Here is an 18,253-nt window from a genome sequence, read left to right on the forward strand (position 1 = left end):
CAGACATGAAGAGAAATGTCTAAACTTTTAAAAATCCTAACCCCAAAACACATCTTTTGCATTCAGTTTTCTGTGCAAAGCAGCTGGAAGGAGAGCAGAGGTGGCCAGGTTCAGCTGTGATTTTCCCACTGGATTTCAGTTGTTGGAAAGGCAGTGGGCTGCAGGGCTGATGGAAGGGACCTCTGCCCTGTGCTCAGCTGCCTGTGTCACAGCCTTAGGGTCCCCAGCTGCACCCCACCGTGGCTCAGCAAGGTCATCCTGTGGCTGTGGTGCCAATGGGACATCACATCCTGGCTGCTGGTGGCTCTCACCTCTGGTCCCTTTCCAGGCAGTGCAGCTGCAGCAGCTTGGACAGACACAAAGAGATCCACTGCCTGGAGCTCTGGCAGTGTGTCACCCTGATTTCACCTGTCCCCTGTGTGTCACACAGCCTTCCCCTCTCCCCAGGTGCTCCATTAAATGGTGAGAGGTGGTGCAGTGAGAGCTCTGTTCTTGCTCTGCATGCCCAGCTCCAGGCCTGTTAGTGTTTGCCCCTGTGGTTTTAGGCAGCAGAGGACTGGGAGCACTTCCCCCCAGCCTGGTCCATGTGTTTCTTACAGCCCCACAGTGACAGTCAGAGTTTTCCTGTTCTGGATTGCAGCCATTGGTGATGTTGCAAACTCAGCTCTAAAACTGCTGTTTGATCAGGGAAGTGGGGTGATGCCAGGAGGTGATGCTGGTTGGTCCTACCTTTGGCTTTGGCAGCCTGGATAGGCCAGGACCCTGAAGGATGTGGGTGAAACCCTTGCTGCTTCTGCTTAGGGACACTCTGTGGGACAAGGGATGTGCTGGTGGCAGGGCCATGATAGTTGGCTGTAACATGTCTTGGCAGAACGGGGTCACCATGGTGTGTGCAGGATCTCTGTAGTGTTTGCAGGGGCCCTGGATTTTCAGGAGTTAATATTTTTCTGCTCCCTGGGTCTTGAAGAGTTAATTCTGTTTTCTGTACTCTGGAAAAATTGTTCTCCAAGCTCATGGGACAGCTGTTCCTAGAGAGTCAGGAGCTGCTGCTGCCCTTTCCACACAGATCAGCATCAGCTCTGGGATATAAAGCATGAAAATGCTTTTTAAAAGATGTTTTTCTAAAGTTGTGGAATCTCATGTGCTCTTGGGCTGTTGTTTGTGGGATTCAGAGGAGCTCCTGGCGTGGACCTGTGTCTGTGCAGCCAGCTGGGCCGATTGCAGCAGCAAGTCTGTCAGGGAAGCAGCAGCAGATGCAGCAGGCCTGAGGTTTGTAGGATTGTTGCTGCTGTTAGTCCTGTCCAGATAAAGGCTTGCCAAGCTGCTCCAAAGCCTTCCCTGTAGAACTGGACAGAGCAGACTGCCAGAGAGTGAAGGCACATTTGGGATGCTTTTTCCTGGGCTTCCCTGGTCCCCATGCCCTGCTGAGCATCACCACAGCCCTTCAAACATCCCCAGCACTGTCTGCCTGTCCTTGGGGTTGCTGGGATTTTGCCTGGGTTCAGGGAACCAGCTCTTGGTTTGCTGCTTTGGAGCCAGGGAGGGGCTCTGCTACCTGCAGTGTCCTCCTGGCTGGGCTGGACTGGAGCTCCTTGGCTCAGGGGAGCTGCAGGGGAGCAGCTGCTCCTCTTTCCTCCCTCCCTCCATCCCTCTGGCAGATCCGGTGCAGGCTGAGTCTGTCAGCAGCCCCATCCCCTGGCCCCTGACAGAACAGGGAGTGCTGACTCTGGGTTATCCTGCTCTCTTCCAGGTCAGAGCGGCTTGGGGAAATCCACGTTAATCAACACTCTCTTCAAATCCAAGATCAGCCGGAAATCTGTACAGCCAACTGCTGAGGAGAGGATCCCCAAGACCATTGAAATCAAATCCATCACTCATGGTGAGGCCCTGCAGGTCCCACCTGCTGCTTTGGCTTTAGGTCCTCCTCTGCCTTGTGTTTCTGGGGACTCACGGAGTTTTGGACCTACATAAACCTCCACTCTTATCTCTCTGAATGGGCTTTTACCATCCAGAGATGCTTGGAGGGCTGAGAAAACATCTGGTTTTTATTTATTCATCAGCATTGAGTTAATTGTGTTGGAAGGAACCAGTGAGGTGGCTGTGGGCGTGGCATTTCAGGGTGGATATGGGGCTGGATCCCTTTGGATGGCTGATTTGTGCCTGTGAGGAGCTGTGAAGGTGCATTTCTCCCCTGGGAGCAAGCTCCAGCCCTGCAGCTGATTTTGGGAGGGTGGGCTTGGCCAGAGCACCCATCAACACTGGTCTCACACACCAGCTTTCCTCTCTTTCAGAAATTGAGGAGAAGGGAGTTCGCATGAAGCTGACAGTCATCGACACGCCGGGCTTTGGGGACCACATCAACAACGAGAACTGGTGAGCTGCCCCTCTGCCCTGGGTGCAGGGGGAGGCCAGGGGAGCCCCAGCACACCCTGACCCCGTGCCCAGGGCTGGAGCCTGGTGCTGTGCCCCCCTCTGCGTGGGCAGCAGGAAGGAGGTTGTTGTGGTGGCAGAGCAGTGCCATGCTCCCCGTGAGAGCCACAAACATCCTGCTGTTCCAGGCATGAGACAACCTTTGTTTGTGGCTGAGAGCAGCTGTGTGCCAGCAGGGCCAGTCCCCAGACCCTGCTCATGTGGCTCTGGAGGCTGAGCTCTGCCTGGGATCCCTGGCACAGTGTCTGGCTCTGTGGGATGGCCCCAGACTGGCAGGGTGGCCCATGGCAGGGACCTTGTCCCCACCACCAGCTGGGCTGGGCTTGTGGGCTTTGATTCTGCTCTTGCTCCTGTGCTGTGGCATCCTGCAAGGAGCCAGGGCATGGTCCCAGCACTGTGCTGCTCCACAGCCAGGTCCAGGAGGAGAGAAGGGAGCACTTTTTAGGCATTTGCTTGTCTAAAGCAGCCAGTAAATCCTCTTCTTCAGCAATGTGTGGAGCTGCTAAGCAATGAACACCTGAGGTGTGTGATTTAGGAGATGCTGAGCATCCCAGGCTCTGCAGGCTGTGCTTCACACAGAAGGTCAGGGTGGTCCAGGTCCCTCACACCATCCTGTGTTGCCCTCTCTCTGCAGCTGGCAGCCCATCATGAAGTTCATCAACGACCAGTACGAGAAATATCTGCAGGAGGAGATCAACATAAACAGGAAGAAGCAGATCCCTGACACACGGGTGCACTGCTGTATTTATTTCATCCCAGCCACGGGCCACTCGTACGTACCCCGCTGTCCCTGCTCCCCTCAGCCTTCCCTCTCCATGTCCCAGCAACTCAGTCCTCAGGGCACTTCTGCCCAGGATCATCCCGTGGTTTTTGGGGCTTGAGGAGCTCGAAGACAGCTTGAAGGCATCCTCAGGGCTGTCTCATCTGGAGGCCTTGCAATAACACAGCCGAGCTGCTGTACCCCAGAGAAATGTGGTGTTTCCTCTTCTGAAGGGCCATGAAATCCTCTCTGAGCTCCAGGGAGCTGCTGCCTTTGCTGTGGTCACCTGGCTTGCTTGACCAAGGATGGACTCAGGTCTCAAATTGGATAGAGAAGCTACTTTTCCAAGCAGAACATCATTTTTTTTTCTTTGTCCCTGACATTGTAAGGGGAGAAGCAAGTTTTCCTTGTGCTTCCAAGGCAGTGAACACCCTCACCCCATAAGGGTATTTTGTAGGTTGTTTGACTAGTCTGCAAGAGGGATGCTGTTTATTCAGCCCAGAGTTCTCCTGGCTCTGGCACTTCTCAAGTGACAACATCAAAAGGCCCAGATCTTGCTCTATTTTTTTTTTCCTTTCTGTTTTTTTTCCCCCCCTCCTAGGCACACAGCCCACCCTGAAAATCTGGGGCACTTAAAATGTCTTGAAAAATGTGACTTAAAGTATCACAACAGAAAACGAAACCTAAGTTTCCTTTTGATTTGTGTCAATTCCTTCCACTTCTGGCTCTGTCTGCATTGGGGATGTTTTTGGGTCTGTTTTCAAAAGTAAGCTTAAGCCTCCAGCACTACATTAATGTCAGCCTTTTCCACTTCCCCATGTGGAGATTTATTCCAATAGAAAAGACTTTGTTTTGCTTCTGTCAGTGGGTAGACCAAAAATGCATCCTTCACTGGAATAAAATGACTGCATGGGCCAGTAATGCCCCTCTTGTGTAACTGATCAGGAGCAGAGGGGCTGATGAAACATTTATGGTTGAATACAATACAACAGAGAAGCTTTCAAAGGGAAATGACATTTTTAGACCAGTCTAACATGTTGGTCCCACTAATCTCAGCCTAGATCTGCAGCCCCTGCCTCGGCAGGTCTGACTCCAGCTTTAGCTGTGCTCCAGCTTTTCCTCACCCCTCTGGCTGTTTAACCCTTGAAGAGCACATCTGATGCTCAGAGGGGGGTGTGTTGGGTGCCTGGCAGTGCAGGCAGGGATGTGGAGCCCCGTTCCGTGTCCCCCGGCGGAGCCTCTCCAGCCGCGCTCTGGTTTCTCTCACCCACCGGCCAACAGCGATTGTGTGGATTTTCAGCTGCTTTTTTTCCTTCTCTCCAGTGAACATGTGTTTCCAATATCCGAGCGAGCCCGGCAGTTGGGGGCTGTTGTTGCTGAGCCCTGTGCTGATCCCCTTCCCCTGCAGGCTGAGAGCCTGGCTGGGGCTGTCCCCACTGGCACCAGCTCACCCATCCCCTCCTGCCACCTGAGGGGCAAACCCCACTGGGAGGGGGAGGTTGATTGGAAATTTTGCTTCTCTGAGTCCTTGAGCAGGCATTGGGGTTCCTTTCTGCTCTCTTGTGAAGTCCAAGTTATGTTTTTCATCATCATGGACAGGATTTTGTGGCCACCTCTCCTGCAGGGGGGGAGCTGCTGTGACAGTGCTGTATCAGAGGATCCTGTGGGGGAGTCTTGTCCTGGGGTTGTCACACACAGCTGGGTGACAACCCCCCCTTGTCCTGGGGTTGTCACACACAGCTGGGTGCAGGTTTGTGCCCTGGCCAAGGCAGCAGGTCTGTGGTCCCTTGCAGCAGGTCCATGGCATTGAGGAATGCCACAGACCTGCTGCAAGGGAAGGGCATTGAGGTCTTTGCTGTGGTGCCTCTGTCTTCTCCAGGGGTGACTGGGAGGATGGCAGTGGCTGCTAGAGCTGTAGGGACCTGCACTGGGGACGTTGTCACCCAGCCCCAGCATGGCACCATCCACATGCTGCTCTCCCCATCCCAGGTGCTTGGTGCTGCCCTCCTGGGATGTGCCTGCACGGGGTGTTGGTGTTGCCTGGGGAGCTGCTGCTGGTGATGTGGGCTCCCTGTGCATGCTAGAGGCAGCTGCGTTAAGCCTGCCAGGGCACTGGGTGAGAGCTTGCTTTTTGCTAAATAAAAAAGAGTGAGGGATAAAAAAAAAAGCAAAGTTTGTGCAGAGATCTGGGGGCTGAAAAAGAGTGAGGGATAAAAAAAAAAAATGCAAAGTTTGTGCAGAGATCTGGAGGCCAGAGCAGAGGATTGCTTGGCTCAGTTTCAGTCTGGCCCTCCCATCCAGGCAGCTCCAGGGTTAATCAGCAGAGAAGTTTCTGCTGCATGAGGGAGTTCACAAGGGAGTTCAGGACAGGCTTTGCAGCCCATCCAGCTCACATACAGCCTGTAACACTCCCATGTACCTGTGCCTGTGGAGGCTGAGGATGGTGCTGGCTGGGGTTTCCAGCTGCAGCTGCACAGGCCAGGCCCTGCCACCCAATAAATATCCCTGCTCTGACCCCTGCAAAGCTCTGTTCAGCTCAGGAATGGCTCTGGAACTCTGCCTGGCCTCATCAGCACCTCTCCTGCCTCTGCCAGGGCTGGTGGCTCAGGAACTGCCACCCACTCCCTCTTTCCCCTCTGGCTGCCCCTCTCGGGTGCCCAGCAGCTCCCTGGAGCAGGTGATGGGGCTGGGCAGCTGCTGGGTCCTCACTGGTGTTTGCTTAACACACACCTCAAACTCCTGCTGTTAGTTTGGTCTGGGGCACAACCAAAAGGAAATCACTTCACAGCTCACTGTGGATTTTGATTCCTGTAACAGCATTTCAGAGGAACCAGCAGGAATGAGCCTCTGCTTAGATCCTGTCTGTGCACAGTGGCAGAAATAAAAATATGTGTCCTGGGCACCACATGTGTGCCCAGCCCTGGCAAGACGTGCCCAGCTGCACAGCCTCCCCCAAGCCCATGGCAGGAAGGGATGAAGAAACAACCAGCACCACCTGGAGTGGTTTGAGCTCATGCTGCACCTCCTGCTCCAGCCCATCCACTCCCCTTGGAGCTCCTCCACCTCTCCCAGCAAAGCCCAAAATGTTTATGGTGTAAGTTAATAATATCAGGGACCATTTGGGGAAGGGGAGGAAAACAGATTAGTTTTTTTTTTCTTGAGCCTTCCCTTCTGTGATGTGCTTGGAGCAAATAGCACTTGTCACCACCTTAATCCATGGTGTCTTCACATGAATGTGATGTGTAGCTACAGGCAGGCATTGTTCTTAGTGAAAAGGTTCACTTCATTTACATAATTAAGGTTTTGGGGGAGCTACCTACCTAGCAGGAGCTGATAGAATGTCTAGAAACTTGCAGAAAATCCTGAAAACATACAGTTTGCTCTGCTGGGGAGTCTCAGGGTGATGCAGGGAGGTGACCTCCGTGGATGAGGCACTTGCAGGAGCCCATGGGAGCAGAAAGTTGTGTCAGGGTGCAGATGGACACATGGTCACTGTGCCTGGGGGATGCTGCTGGACACAGCAGGGGTGTGGGCAGGCTCTGGCTCTGCCTCCTCTCCTGGCTCATTGTGGCATTCTCCAGATGTGTGAGGGATCTGAGGGATGGAACTGAGCTTTTAACATGTAGATTGAGCTGAAACTCTAATGTCTGCCTGACTGTGGATTCATGCTCTGTATGCATCCTGGTCTTTAAAGGAAAAGCTGATGAAAGAGGCAGGAACATAGGCTCAGTGGGGAAGAAGCTTTTAGAAGAGACAAATTGTTTGGAAAATAGCAAAGAGAGAGGAGGGGAAAGAATTCTGCTGGGAAAGGAGCATTACTGCATTACTTCCTTGGAGGTCTGGGAAATACATTATGCAGAGCTCCAAACAATGTTTGCCAGCAGCAAGTCAGCTTAGATGTGTCCATGGGGGGTTCCTTGTGGTTTTTTCTATTCTTTTTTCCCCTTTAATAGCCAAAATCTCTTTTTCCTGGGGCCCAGGGTGATCTGTGACCCTGTGTTTGTGTTAGGACCTCGTTTGTCCCTGTGCTAATGACGTGCTCGGGGCTTTGTGTGTTGTTGGTGTGTGGGGACAGGATCCACCTGGCACAGTCCAGCTCCATCCCTGGGAGAGGGGATGACCAGGGCAGGGTTCAGCTGGGTCCTCAGTGCTGGCTGCTCTGGGGCAGCCCTGAGCTGCTGTTTGCAGGTCAGCTGGAGCTGAGTGGGTCTCTCTGGGGCTGAATCTTCCTTCCTCAGTACTGGAACCAGGCAGAGGTGTCCCTGTGGGATGGGGACACTTGCCTGCTGGCTGCTGAGGGGCAGGATCAGTCCCTTCCCCTCTGCACTCCTGTGCCTGGGTCTGCAGGGGTCTCTGAGCCCTTGGTAGGGCCCAGGGAGACCATGGTGGGGTTTGGCTTGGCTGTGTTGGCAGTGGGTGCTCTCTTGGCCCTTCAGTGAGGGCTCATTTCAAACACCTCCTGCCCAAAGGTGATCCTTGACCCTGGGACCTCCAGGTTTCCTTTTCAAGGCAACACCTACTCAACTGTGCTGCATGTCCCCATCACCTTCAGAGCCACCGAAGGGGACCTACAGCATCTGGAGGTGTCCCAAGAAAGGTTTTCTCCTGGTTTGGGACCCCCAGCAGTTAAAACACCTTTAGGGAAGACTGAGGAGCAGGGGGGGATGATGGCCAGGTGCCTTCATTGCTGTCTGCAGGCCTTGGATGTGGAGCAGTGTGGAAGTGGAGCTGGGAGCAGGAGGGATTTCCTAAGGCGCTGATCACTGGGGTTATGCAATCCCTGCAGCTTTCCTCTGCTGAGACTTTGGTTGTAGAGATTTTCTGACATTCTCGCCCTCTGGAACAAGCAGCATCTCTTCTGTGCTCTGTGAGCCCCTGGAGAATGTCCAGAGCTTTTTTTAATCCCAGCTGATGAATGTGAGAGACACTCCCAGCTTGTGCATAACCACAGATTTAGGGTTTACTTAAAATAAACCCTTTCTTACAACCTTTTTGTATGACCCTTTGAAAGAAATCTAGAGACCAATGTGAATCACAGATTGTTGTGTGGCATTGATGGAGAACTTAAAGGCTCCCTAAATCAAAATCCTGTGCAGGCATACAATAAACCTTTAGTATCAAGTTTTCTGGATAAAACCAGATAAGTGATATCTATATCACTTTGAACAACATATTTTATATAAATATTAATTTACATTTTATTGCTTTTGTACCACCAGTGTAACAGCTGCTTCCAAATACTCTGGGAGCAAATGATGAAGCAGATATTAAATGGGGTATGCAGAAATACTCTCAGTAAATTGTCCCAAGCAACTGGTGCTCAACACAGAGAGTAGTGTGAGCAGGTCACCTGTGGCCATTTGCACGTTGTGCTGTCCCTGGATGGTTGGTGACAGCTTGGATAGAGCTGGAGCAGGTTTTGATTTGTACATGGCAGCAGGCTGGCCCTGCAGCCAGCATCGCCCTGCTCTCATCCCAGCTCCTCCAAGGACACCAGCAGCTCTGGGCAAGTTCCTGCAGTCCTCCGTGGCCCTGTAGAGATGAAAGCCCTCTGCCACTTCACGGGGCTTTGTGAGGGTTCACAGGAGATAGCGGCAGCTTTGAAAGGGAAATGTTTAAAGTGTTTTCAAACCCTCTCTGCTCTGTTGTGCTTTTAAGAAAATGTCTTTTCTCGTCCTATCTGAAAGGAAGTGATTCCCTCTCTCTCTGCTCTTTGAATGCCTCTCCCTGCCAGGGGATTGCAGCAGCAAATCCCCTTTTTCCTGCTGTTTTCCAAGAGTGCAAATCCCCTTTTTCCTGCTGTTTTCAAATCCCCTTTTCCCTGCTGTTTTCCAGGCTCCGGCCGTTGGACATCGAGTTCATGAAGCGCCTGAGCAAAGTGGTCAACATCGTTCCGGTGATCGCCAAAGCCGACACGCTAACGCTGGAGGAGAGGGACTACTTCAAACAAAGGGTAAGGGGCTGCTGCCCCTTCCCCGGGCTCCCATCTGTGCTAGCCCATCCCCTGCTGCCCCTGCCCCCCTCGTGGCTCTCCTGGCAGGGCTGTGCAGGCAGGGCCTGGCTGGGAGCCCAGCGCATTCCTCCGGCTGCAGCTCGGAGCGATCCCGCGTGGCCGCAGGGTAGGCCTGCTCTCCAGGCACTTCCTTGTGTTTCTCTTGGATCTTTGTCAGTGCAGGATAAGTTTGGAGCTGCAGGCCTGCTTCTCCTTCCTCCTTTGTTGTTGTTGTTGTTATTTTCTATTTTGGGGGGTTGGTGCACGTAGGGGCTGGAAAAGCCTCCCTCTGCAGCATCGTGCACTGATGCAGGAACCAGTCAAAAACGTGTGGGTTTGCTGAGCTCAGCTGGGTGAGGTTTAAGAGGGAAGCAAGGTATGACATTCCCGTGGTTAGGAGCTGAGGAGGGGCTGTCTGCATCCACAGCAAGGCGTGGGCTGTGCTCTGAGAGGTGGAGGTGGCCCATTTGGGGGTTTGGTAAGGGACTGTAAATCCGTTTGTGTGGGTGGTGGATGTGGCTGCAGGCGTGAGGGCCTCAGCATTCCCTGCAGAAGTAAAAACCACCAAGCCTCTTGATCCATGAGTCTGACCTGGGAGAAGTAAAGGTAAAGAGAGTCTTGCCAAAAGGGTAGTTTTAGGGGCCACTCCTTCGGTTATGGACAGGATGACAGCTTAGTCAGGGGTGGTTTCATGCCCCATTGCAGGAGAGGGTGAGCTGCTCCTTCCCACACCAGTGTGGGAGCCTCTCCTTCCCAGTTCTTAATGAGCGGTTCTTAATCAGGCACTGAAATAGCCAGTCTGGTTTTGGGGGCTAATCCAAACTCTCCAAGCAATTTCCTTGGCTGGAGGCTGGCTGGGAAAGGAGCTGAGGGGTGACCCATGCTGGGGTCCCTTGGCTTGTCAGGCTGTTTGCATGGGGCTCTGCAAGGAGCTGATGAGGTGACACGGAGGGGTGAGCCCATGGTGCCACATCTGCTCTCTGTGGTGGCTTCTGCAGGCTGCTGGCTCCACTCAGAGGTTACCAGTGCAGACATCCCTGTGTCTGTAGGTGACTGGCTGGCTCTGGCACTACAAAGTCAGTCTGGGACCTCAAATGTCACCTGGGCACCCTTGGCTGCTGATACCATGGAAGACCATGGGGACAGAGCAGCCTGCCTCTGCTGCTCTGCACTGGCTCAGCTCACCCTATCTCTGATTGCTTCCTGATTATAACCAGACCTCCCAAATCCTTTCAGATGGAGGGAGAACACATAGCCACATGGTTTGCTCCCAGCAGATGAGAGGACAGGAAATCAGGCCAGCTGGGCACAGGCTGGGACCTTTTCCATTCATTGCAGTGTGCCTGCGTGTGTGCTTCCCTGTCTGCATCTGAGGTGTAGCTGGTTCAGAGAGATGACAGGTTTTGGGTTTGGATGGGGTGGGTAGGAGATGTGAAGCCCCAGCCTGGCTGCAGGTTGGTGCCAGTGCTGTGCTAAGGCAGTGGAATGTGCTCCCTGGAGTTGGCTTTGTTGGGTTGTTTCCCCTAAACTCGGTGTGGGGTTTGGTGGGGGGGTGGGAGCCAGCTGGGGGCATCCCCTGGGTGAATCCACTGCTTTGCCAGCCTGCACTGTAGGACTGGTGTGGAGTTGTTGCTGTAGGATGTGCTGGGAGCTGCTGCCAGCCTGGGTTGGGGTTTGCAGCACTGTAGGAGAAGGTTGATCCTTCAAGCTCCCCCTTAACTGAGTCTCCACCCAGGAATCAGATTCCAGCATCTCTTGGCCTTGCACAGAGGCAAAGTCCTTAGAGTCTGCCCTTCCAAGCTGTGTCCTTGTCCCTCCAGATCACGTTCCTTTTCCAAGGAGTGTAAACAAACACCAGAGAGCAGCTTTTCACCTTTGTGTTACAAGCCTGGCAGCTGTGTTCTCCTTTGCTTGGGCAGCTTGGGTTGTCTTGTTTGTCTTTTTCAATCCCTAAACAACATCCAGCTCATGTAACTTCATCCCACTCTCTGTCTGAGCTGTGTCTTGGCACCAGGTTCTTGCAGAGGTTCCAGGGCAAGCTCTTGGTGGGTGTGTGGCACAGGTCTCTGCCCCCAAAGTGGGCTGTGTTTAGGATGGAGAGGGAGGATGCTGCTGCTGTGACTGGTGGGCATCACTCAGAGACCCTTTTGGGAGCAGCTGCCATGGTGGGAGTGCAACTCCTGTGCCTGCCTGTCCTTCACCTGTGCCTCTGCTCTTCCCTCCTAGATAATGGCTGATCTCCTGGCCAATGGGATCGATGTGTACCCCCAGAAGGAGTTTGATGAGGACTCTGAAGATCGGCTGGTGAACGAGAAATTCCGGGTCAGTGCAGGGGCTGTGCTTGGGACAGACCCTGCAGCTCCAGGGCTGCCCATGGCCTGGGGGTTCCCTTCCAAAGGCCTCTGTTTTCTTCCCAAAGCTGCTGTGCCCTGTCCGTGGGTCTGCCCAGCAGCAGGGATCCTGCCAGAGCTCAGAGCAGGGGTGGAAAGAGGGTGGGGAAGGTGTCCTGTCCATGCTCCTTCCCCATCTCCACCCCTGCCAGGTGCCCTCAGCAGAGGGTCCATGGCCCCTTCCCCTGCCCCAGGCTCAGGGAACAGAGGTGCCTGCCCATCCCTGCCTAGGGCAGCAGCCTTCCCAGCACTGGGATGGAATTTCACCTGTAGGCTGATTGGCAATTGCTGATGGCAATTCCACACTGCAGGAATCAGCCAGCTTTTTTTTTTTTTTTTTTTGGCACATTAAAGTCGTTTGGACTAATGTGAGGAAAAAAATAATCTTTTAGGGACTCTGAAGTTCAAAGACACCCACGTGGATCAGAAAATGAGTTAGGCACAGGTTGCCAGATGCTGGGGGCAATTCCCAGGGAAGCTTTGGGATACCTTTGCTCCAGCTGTACCTGGTGCCTGCCAGTGAGGGACTGGACTAGGCTGGGTTTGGGCTGGTTTTAGGCTGGGTACATGTGCTGGTACCCAGTCCTGGGCTGCCTGTGGGCCCTGGCAGGCAGCACTGCTCAGGAACATCAGGGGCAAACCAGCTCATCCCATGAAACCCCCCTGGAAACAGGAGGATGTAGGACTTTGCTCGCTGGTTTGGTTTCCTGACCAGTTCTCAGAAGAAATCCCAGCCTTGTTTTTCCCTTTCCACAGGAAATGATCCCATTTGCAGTGGTGGGCAGTGATCAGGAGTACCAGGTGAATGGAAGAAGAATCCTTGGGAGGAAGACCAAGTGGGGCACCATTGAAGGTACCTGAGCCCACCTCCCTGCCCTGGCAGAAGGCAATAAAATCCAAAACCAGCAGTAGAAGTTGAGGTGGATGTGGTGCTTCCCTGCCCCTCCAAAAATGATAATTTTCCTCATGTTTGAGGACTGGAAACACCTTGGCCGTTGCTCCTGTGTTGGCTTCCTGGGCCTTTGTGTGTCTTGGGGGGCTGCTGAGTGCTGGAGGGGACATTCCTGGGGGTCTTGTGGCCTGGCTTGTGCTTCTTGCACAGTTAATTTCCTGACGGCAGGATTTGAGGGCACACCAGTGACATTCCCATGTCTTAAGCCCTTGTTAGAACCTTCCCCTGGCATCTGTACCCCCCACCACGCCTTTGGTTGGTGCCCTTGTGGGATCTCTTCCCTCTTCCATCTCCCCTCTGCATCTCCCTTTTTTCTCTCCCGTTTTACAATCATGGTTTAAAGGCTAGATGAAAGCTCCTGGCTCCAGCACATCTACACATTTCCCTGTTGGTGGTTTCTGGCAGCCAGCTGGCTCATCTCCAGTGCCACCCCTCTCATCTTCCTCCCCTTCACTTCACAGGTTCCTCTCATTTACGAGTCTTTTTAATAGGAATCCTGTGTTGAGGGATGGCTTAACAAAGCTGCCAGGAAAATCAGCGTATTTTGAAGCTCTGCTGCCCTCTCGTGCTGTGTCCCTGAACATTCTGAGTTCAATGGGATTCATTAAACCCTCACCTTCTACTTGTGAAGGCATCTGCCTTCAGCACAGGAGACCCCCAGCCACAGCCATGGCCACAGGCAGCCTTTGCACAGCAGTGTTGTTTGTGTTTTGCCATTCCTGCATGATGTTTAGTCAATGATCTTAGAGGTCTTCTCCAACACAAAGGATTCTGCTATTCTATGTACAGGATTTTTGGGATTAAAAAAAAAATTTAAAAAGGAGTTCTTCCTCTAAATTGAGTAAAACTAGGGGTAAAATAGCAGCTGTCAGACTGATTGTAGTGGAGCAGCACCCCTTGGTTTTTCTCTATTGCAAGCACTCCTCCTCCTGCCAGCAGAGGCCTTTGGCAGCAGGAGTTCCTGTCCTTGCACGGCCCTGGCAGCCCTCCCCAGCCTGCCTGGGATTCTGCAGGATGCTCATGGCTCAGCTACAGATGAAACTTCAGTGGAGACGTGCCTGGTGGTCGCTGCAAAGCTCACCATGGCCCTTCCCCTGTCTTGTTTGGGGTTCTGGGGGTTGTGCTGGGGGTGATGCTGGGAGCTCCTCCTCGGTGGGACCCTGGGAAGGAGCTGTGGGTGCTCAGTCAGATCTCATCAGGGCTGAGCTGGGGCAGGGACCTGGTGCCAGCTTCACAGCAGCATGGAGGACTCCTGAGTCCTGCACTTGTACCCGGGGTGTCAGAGCCCATCTGAGCCCCCCACACTCTGGGGAAGACCCCAGGTGCTGCTTGCCCCAGCTGGTGGCCATGGGGGCTCACTGATGCTTTCTGTCTCTCTTGCCAGTGGAGAACACAACACACTGTGAGTTCGCCTACCTGCGGGACCTCCTCATCAGGTCAGTGCCTGTCCCCAGAGCCTTTGGTCACCAGGTGGCATCCAGGGAAAGGGGACAGCCCAGCACAGCTTGAAGCAGCTGCTGCTTTGCTCTGCTGCTCCATCCCTCCACCCATTCACCCCTCCATCCCTGCCTTCCCTCCTGGCCCGCTGCCACTCTGCAGCCCCTCTGCCATTCCTTGGCGCTGAGTTCAGGGGGGAGAGGAGCAGTGGAGGGGTCAGGACACACTCCAGGATTGCTGGCAGAGTGGCTCCAGCTCACCTGCAAGCAGCTTTTGGCCTTAGTGGTCCCTCACCAGTGCCAGATCTCACCCCCAGTTCAAAGACATCACCCTTCACTGGGGTTTTGTTCTGGGGTCTGGGTGATGGTTGGTCCCTCTTGAAACAAGTGTCCCTGCTGTGGGGGAGAGGGAGGCTGAGCCCCTTGGGCTTGCTAGAGAGGGGATATTGGGCTCCTCCCCGGTTTGGCTGCAGGGTAAACTCTGCACACATGATGTGCTGCTGGCAGAGTTGTGTGGGGCTACAAAACCTCACCCCAGGACTAGGAGGGTAGGGATCTCCCTGGGTGGGTGTTCTGCAGCCACAGCTCCTGTGTCCCCAGGCACAAATGAAGGCTTCAGCTCCTGCTGCCCAACAATGCTGCCAGTTATTGCCTTTACTTCCCTCCTGTGCCCTAAAGGCACCATTAACCAGCAAGGCAGGAGGGGACATTGGGACCTGGGGGGTGTTTGGGGTATTTGGGGTGATGAGGGTTGGGGCGCAGAGTTCGGGCTGGTGTGATTGCTCCATCTCCCTTCCCTGCAGGACACACATGCAGAACATCAAGGATATTACCAGCAACATCCACTTTGAAGCCTACAGGGTGAAGAGGCTGAACGAGGGCCAGAGCTCTCTGTCCAACGGCGTGGCTGACAAAGAGCTGGTGGCCAACGAAATGTAACCGTCCCTCGCCGCAGCCAGGACCTCGCTCGCTCACGCTCGCTATTTCTCCCCTCTTCCCCCTTTATTTTTATATAAATCCTCTGCCACTGTCCCTCTTGCCCTGCTCCCTGACCCCCTGCCATGTTAACTGACCAAATAACCAGACGTGGAGCGGGGTGGCCGCTCTCCCCCTGCTTTGTGCCATGAGTTTTGTGCTCAGCCCCCAGAGCGGCGGCCCTGGCCCAGGGACTGTCCCTCTGTGGAGGCTGGGCTCTCTCTTACCCCACAGCCAAACCCAGGGGAGCAGATCTGTGGGGCCAGCAGGGTTGGGGTGCCCTGGGAGCCCTTGCAGCCCCTCCGTGCAGGGGCTCCTCTCCGTCCATTGAAGGCGAGGGCTCCTCCAGGTGAATGTAGCCTTCGGAAGCGAGGTACGGTGGGATGAAGAGAGCAAGCCAGCGCCATCCTTGTCTCCTGCAGCCCTCTGGGGCCTGCCAGCCCCCAAGCCAGCCCCTGTACCCTGTCTTCATGCAATAAACTGGGAGTGTTTAGGTGTCACCTCGCCTGTCACCGACCCCCGGCCAGGCAGAGCGACCTGCTTTGGGAGAAGTGCCTTTTCAGACTGTGACCTTGCAATAGTGTGGGAGAGGGGAGGGAGCTCTGCCTTGTCTGTCTCTGCAGCCTGCAGCAGGCTGTGAACCTCCACAGAGACTCTTCATTCCCTCTCCCTCAGGCCAGAGCTGTGGCTGATGTCCTGGGAACACTTGTGTATTTATTTGTCACTCAGCTGGGTGGGTCTTTGTCCTCTGAAGGCTCCGAGTGTGTTTGTCCTGAGGGGGCTGAGCGTGGAACTTTGTCTCTGCAAAGCAGTGGTGGGAGGCAGAGGGTTGTCCTGTCTGACCCTTGTGATTCTTGGGCTTTTCCCTACATAAGAGGAGGCTCTTGGGTATCTGTAAATTCCTTTTCATTTCCTGGGTCCCCTGTGTGTCCAGGGAAGATGCTCCTGTTTTGCTGGTCCTTGTGCAGGCTGTCTGTGCATGTGCTGACCGAGCCCTGCAGCTGTTGGGGGGGGGCTGGGGGGTGTTTGTGGGTGCTGCTCCCCCTGCTCTGCCCCCAGACCCTTCTCTTTCTGTGTGTCTCCAATAAATCAGACCCTGCAAGCATTAGGTAGCACTGTGACACAGGAGCAGGGGTTCCTGGAGCAAAGCCCTGCAGTCCTACCCCTCTCCCCAGCTCCCTTCGCCTTTCTGGTGTCCACCAGTCTCCCAATCCTCTCTAAGGGAAAAAAAACTTCCTGCAAATCACCCATTTTTGGGAGCACACACTGAAGTGGCAGCGTGTCCCATCCTCTAGCACTGGAAGGCACCTGCAGAGCCCACGGGGGACAGAGCCTGGCTCAGCACAGGAGGAGGGAGGAGATTGCTCTCCCCTTGCTGGGGATGCCCAGGTTTTCAGGGGCTCCCCACACATCCCCCCCAGCAGCCAAAGGGGTGTGGGCAGAGGGGTGCATTGTGAGAATCCCTTCTCCCCCTCACTCACATCCCCCCTCCACAACATCCCCACGGAGCTGTTGGGGAACAGCAGCTCTCTACTTGTTGACTTGCTATATTTTAGCAAAAGCGACAACAAAAAACGTATTAACTGAAAAAAAAAAAATATATATTTCAAGTGTTAAAAAAAGACTGAAAGGGGAGAAAAACCTCTTGTGAGAGGCACTTCTGCAAATGCCATCTTGAACTTTTTTTTCCCTCTAGTTGGTATCTCAAGCTGGGCCAAGCAAGACACGCTGCTTTCTCCTTTGTAACGTGACCTTTTTTTTTTTTTTTTTTTTTTTTTGAAGGAAAAAAACCAAGAAAATAATACAATAAAAAAATCCTTCATCCAGATCTATTAAAATGGCCTTTTGGGGGTTACAAGCATTATGAAAATTTAGTCCATTTTTGTATAAATAATAGTGTTTAATATGTATTTCCCAAAATAAATGTTTCGAATGCAAATAGAAGGAGGCTTATTTGGAAATGTCTGTTCCCACTTTGGTGTAATCATTGCTGCATGGATCCTGTAGGGATGGGGGTGATGGGAGAGTCCAGCTCCAGAACTGCCCTGTTTAGAGTGAAAGAGAATTCCCGACCTCCTTGACTCATCCCACTTCAAATACCTGCCCCAGGCACTTTATAAATGCTGGAGCTGATTCTGCTGAGCACCTTTGGGATGGAGCCAGCCTGATCCTGAGGGGGGCAGGTGGATCCCATCCCTCTGCTTCCATGCTGGAGCTGTTCCCACTGTGCTTCCTGGTGTTTGTATGGAGAAGTGGGGTGTCCCTAGTTCAGGGCAGGCAGGAGTTTGTCTTTCACACCAGCGTGGCTTTGGCTCCACAGGCAGGTGGCCTTCAAACCCTGCAGGCTTGGCCTTGGGATGCCTTTGGAAGTTGGCTTCCCTTGGAAGATTGGCCGTCCTGAAAACCACCTTTTTTCCTGGTGTCACAGATCTGACCCTGTCCCCTCCGGTTTAATCTCTGTCTCACGTGTTTATTGTATATTTCCCCCTGAGTAGTTGAACTCAGAAGCCACCTGGAGCTCTAAGTGACCCTGCTTAGGCTGGGGCTGGAGCAAGTGACTTCCAGAGGTCCTTTCCAGCCCCAGCCCCTCTGGGATTCTGTGGCTGTGGGACTGGATGGAAGCAAATCCAGCAGGGCAGAACTCAGACCTGGTTCCTGTGGGGCTCTAGAGCACAGGACAGGCTTATGTACATTTTATCTCTGCTTTTCTGCTGGCACCTGGGTTTTGGTGCAGTGAATTGTCTCATCTCACGTGGCATCCAGTGAGGTGTGCAGTGATGGGCCCCCTCTGCCCCAGTGCCAGACCCATCCCCATCAATGCCCTTTGATTTCAGAGCTGCACAGCAGTTCTGTGCCTGCCTTACCCCAAATCCCCCTCACCCCCACAGCTCACACAGGATTCCAGGGTGAGAAGCAGCAAAGTCAAGGTGTTCTCACTGCTGTAACACAGCAAAACCCAGAACAAAAGCTCCTAGGGATGGGTGGAGCAGGGAAAATCAACGTGTAGTTGTAGTAACTACAAACACAGGCCATGGGCCGTGCTCCTGGAGGAACCTACAGCACTTTTCCCCCATGTTGTGGTTTTTCTTGTGCTGGGATTTGGGGTTTTTTTGCAGTTTCCCTCATTGTTGGTGTCTGAGCACGTGAGGGAGATGGGGCAGAGGATGCTCCAGGGCTCTCCAGGCAGATAATGGAATCTGAGTGTGCCCATGGAGGGAGAGAGGGTGCTCCAGGGCTCTCCAGGCAGATGCTATCCTGGGTGTCCATGGAGGGACAGAGGACAGAGGTTGCTCCAGGGCTCTCCAAGGAGATGCTGTC

At 53.7% G+C, this 18,253-nt stretch overlaps 1 protein-coding gene across 4 annotated transcripts in view; it reads left to right on the forward strand.

Moving 5' to 3' along the window:
• SEPTIN9 (septin 9) overlaps positions 1-16,879 on the forward strand; it is a 102,574-nt gene extending 85,695 nt beyond the window's left edge. For all 4 annotated transcript variants that reach the window (XM_041409199.1, XM_041409197.1, XM_041409200.1 and 1 more), the window contains 8 exons: positions 1,751-1,879; positions 2,292-2,373; positions 3,065-3,202; positions 9,026-9,143; positions 11,409-11,504; positions 12,329-12,425; positions 13,909-13,960; positions 14,764-16,879. In XM_041409199.1, the coding sequence (XP_041265133.1) occupies positions 1,751-1,879; positions 2,292-2,373; positions 3,065-3,202; positions 9,026-9,143; positions 11,409-11,504; positions 12,329-12,425; positions 13,909-13,960; positions 14,764-14,899 (848 nt within the window). In that variant the 3' untranslated portion in view covers positions 14,900-16,879. The remainder of the gene's footprint in view (positions 1-1,750; positions 1,880-2,291; positions 2,374-3,064; positions 3,203-9,025; positions 9,144-11,408; positions 11,505-12,328; positions 12,426-13,908; positions 13,961-14,763) is intronic.
• Positions 16,880-18,253: the final 1,374 nt, after the last annotated feature.

This window comes from Onychostruthus taczanowskii, unplaced genomic scaffold (assembly GCF_017590055.1).
Source record: "Onychostruthus taczanowskii isolate IOZ18803 unplaced genomic scaffold, ASM1759005v1 scaffold30, whole genome shotgun sequence".
Classification (NCBI taxonomy): domain Eukaryota; kingdom Metazoa; phylum Chordata; class Aves; order Passeriformes; family Passeridae; genus Onychostruthus; species Onychostruthus taczanowskii.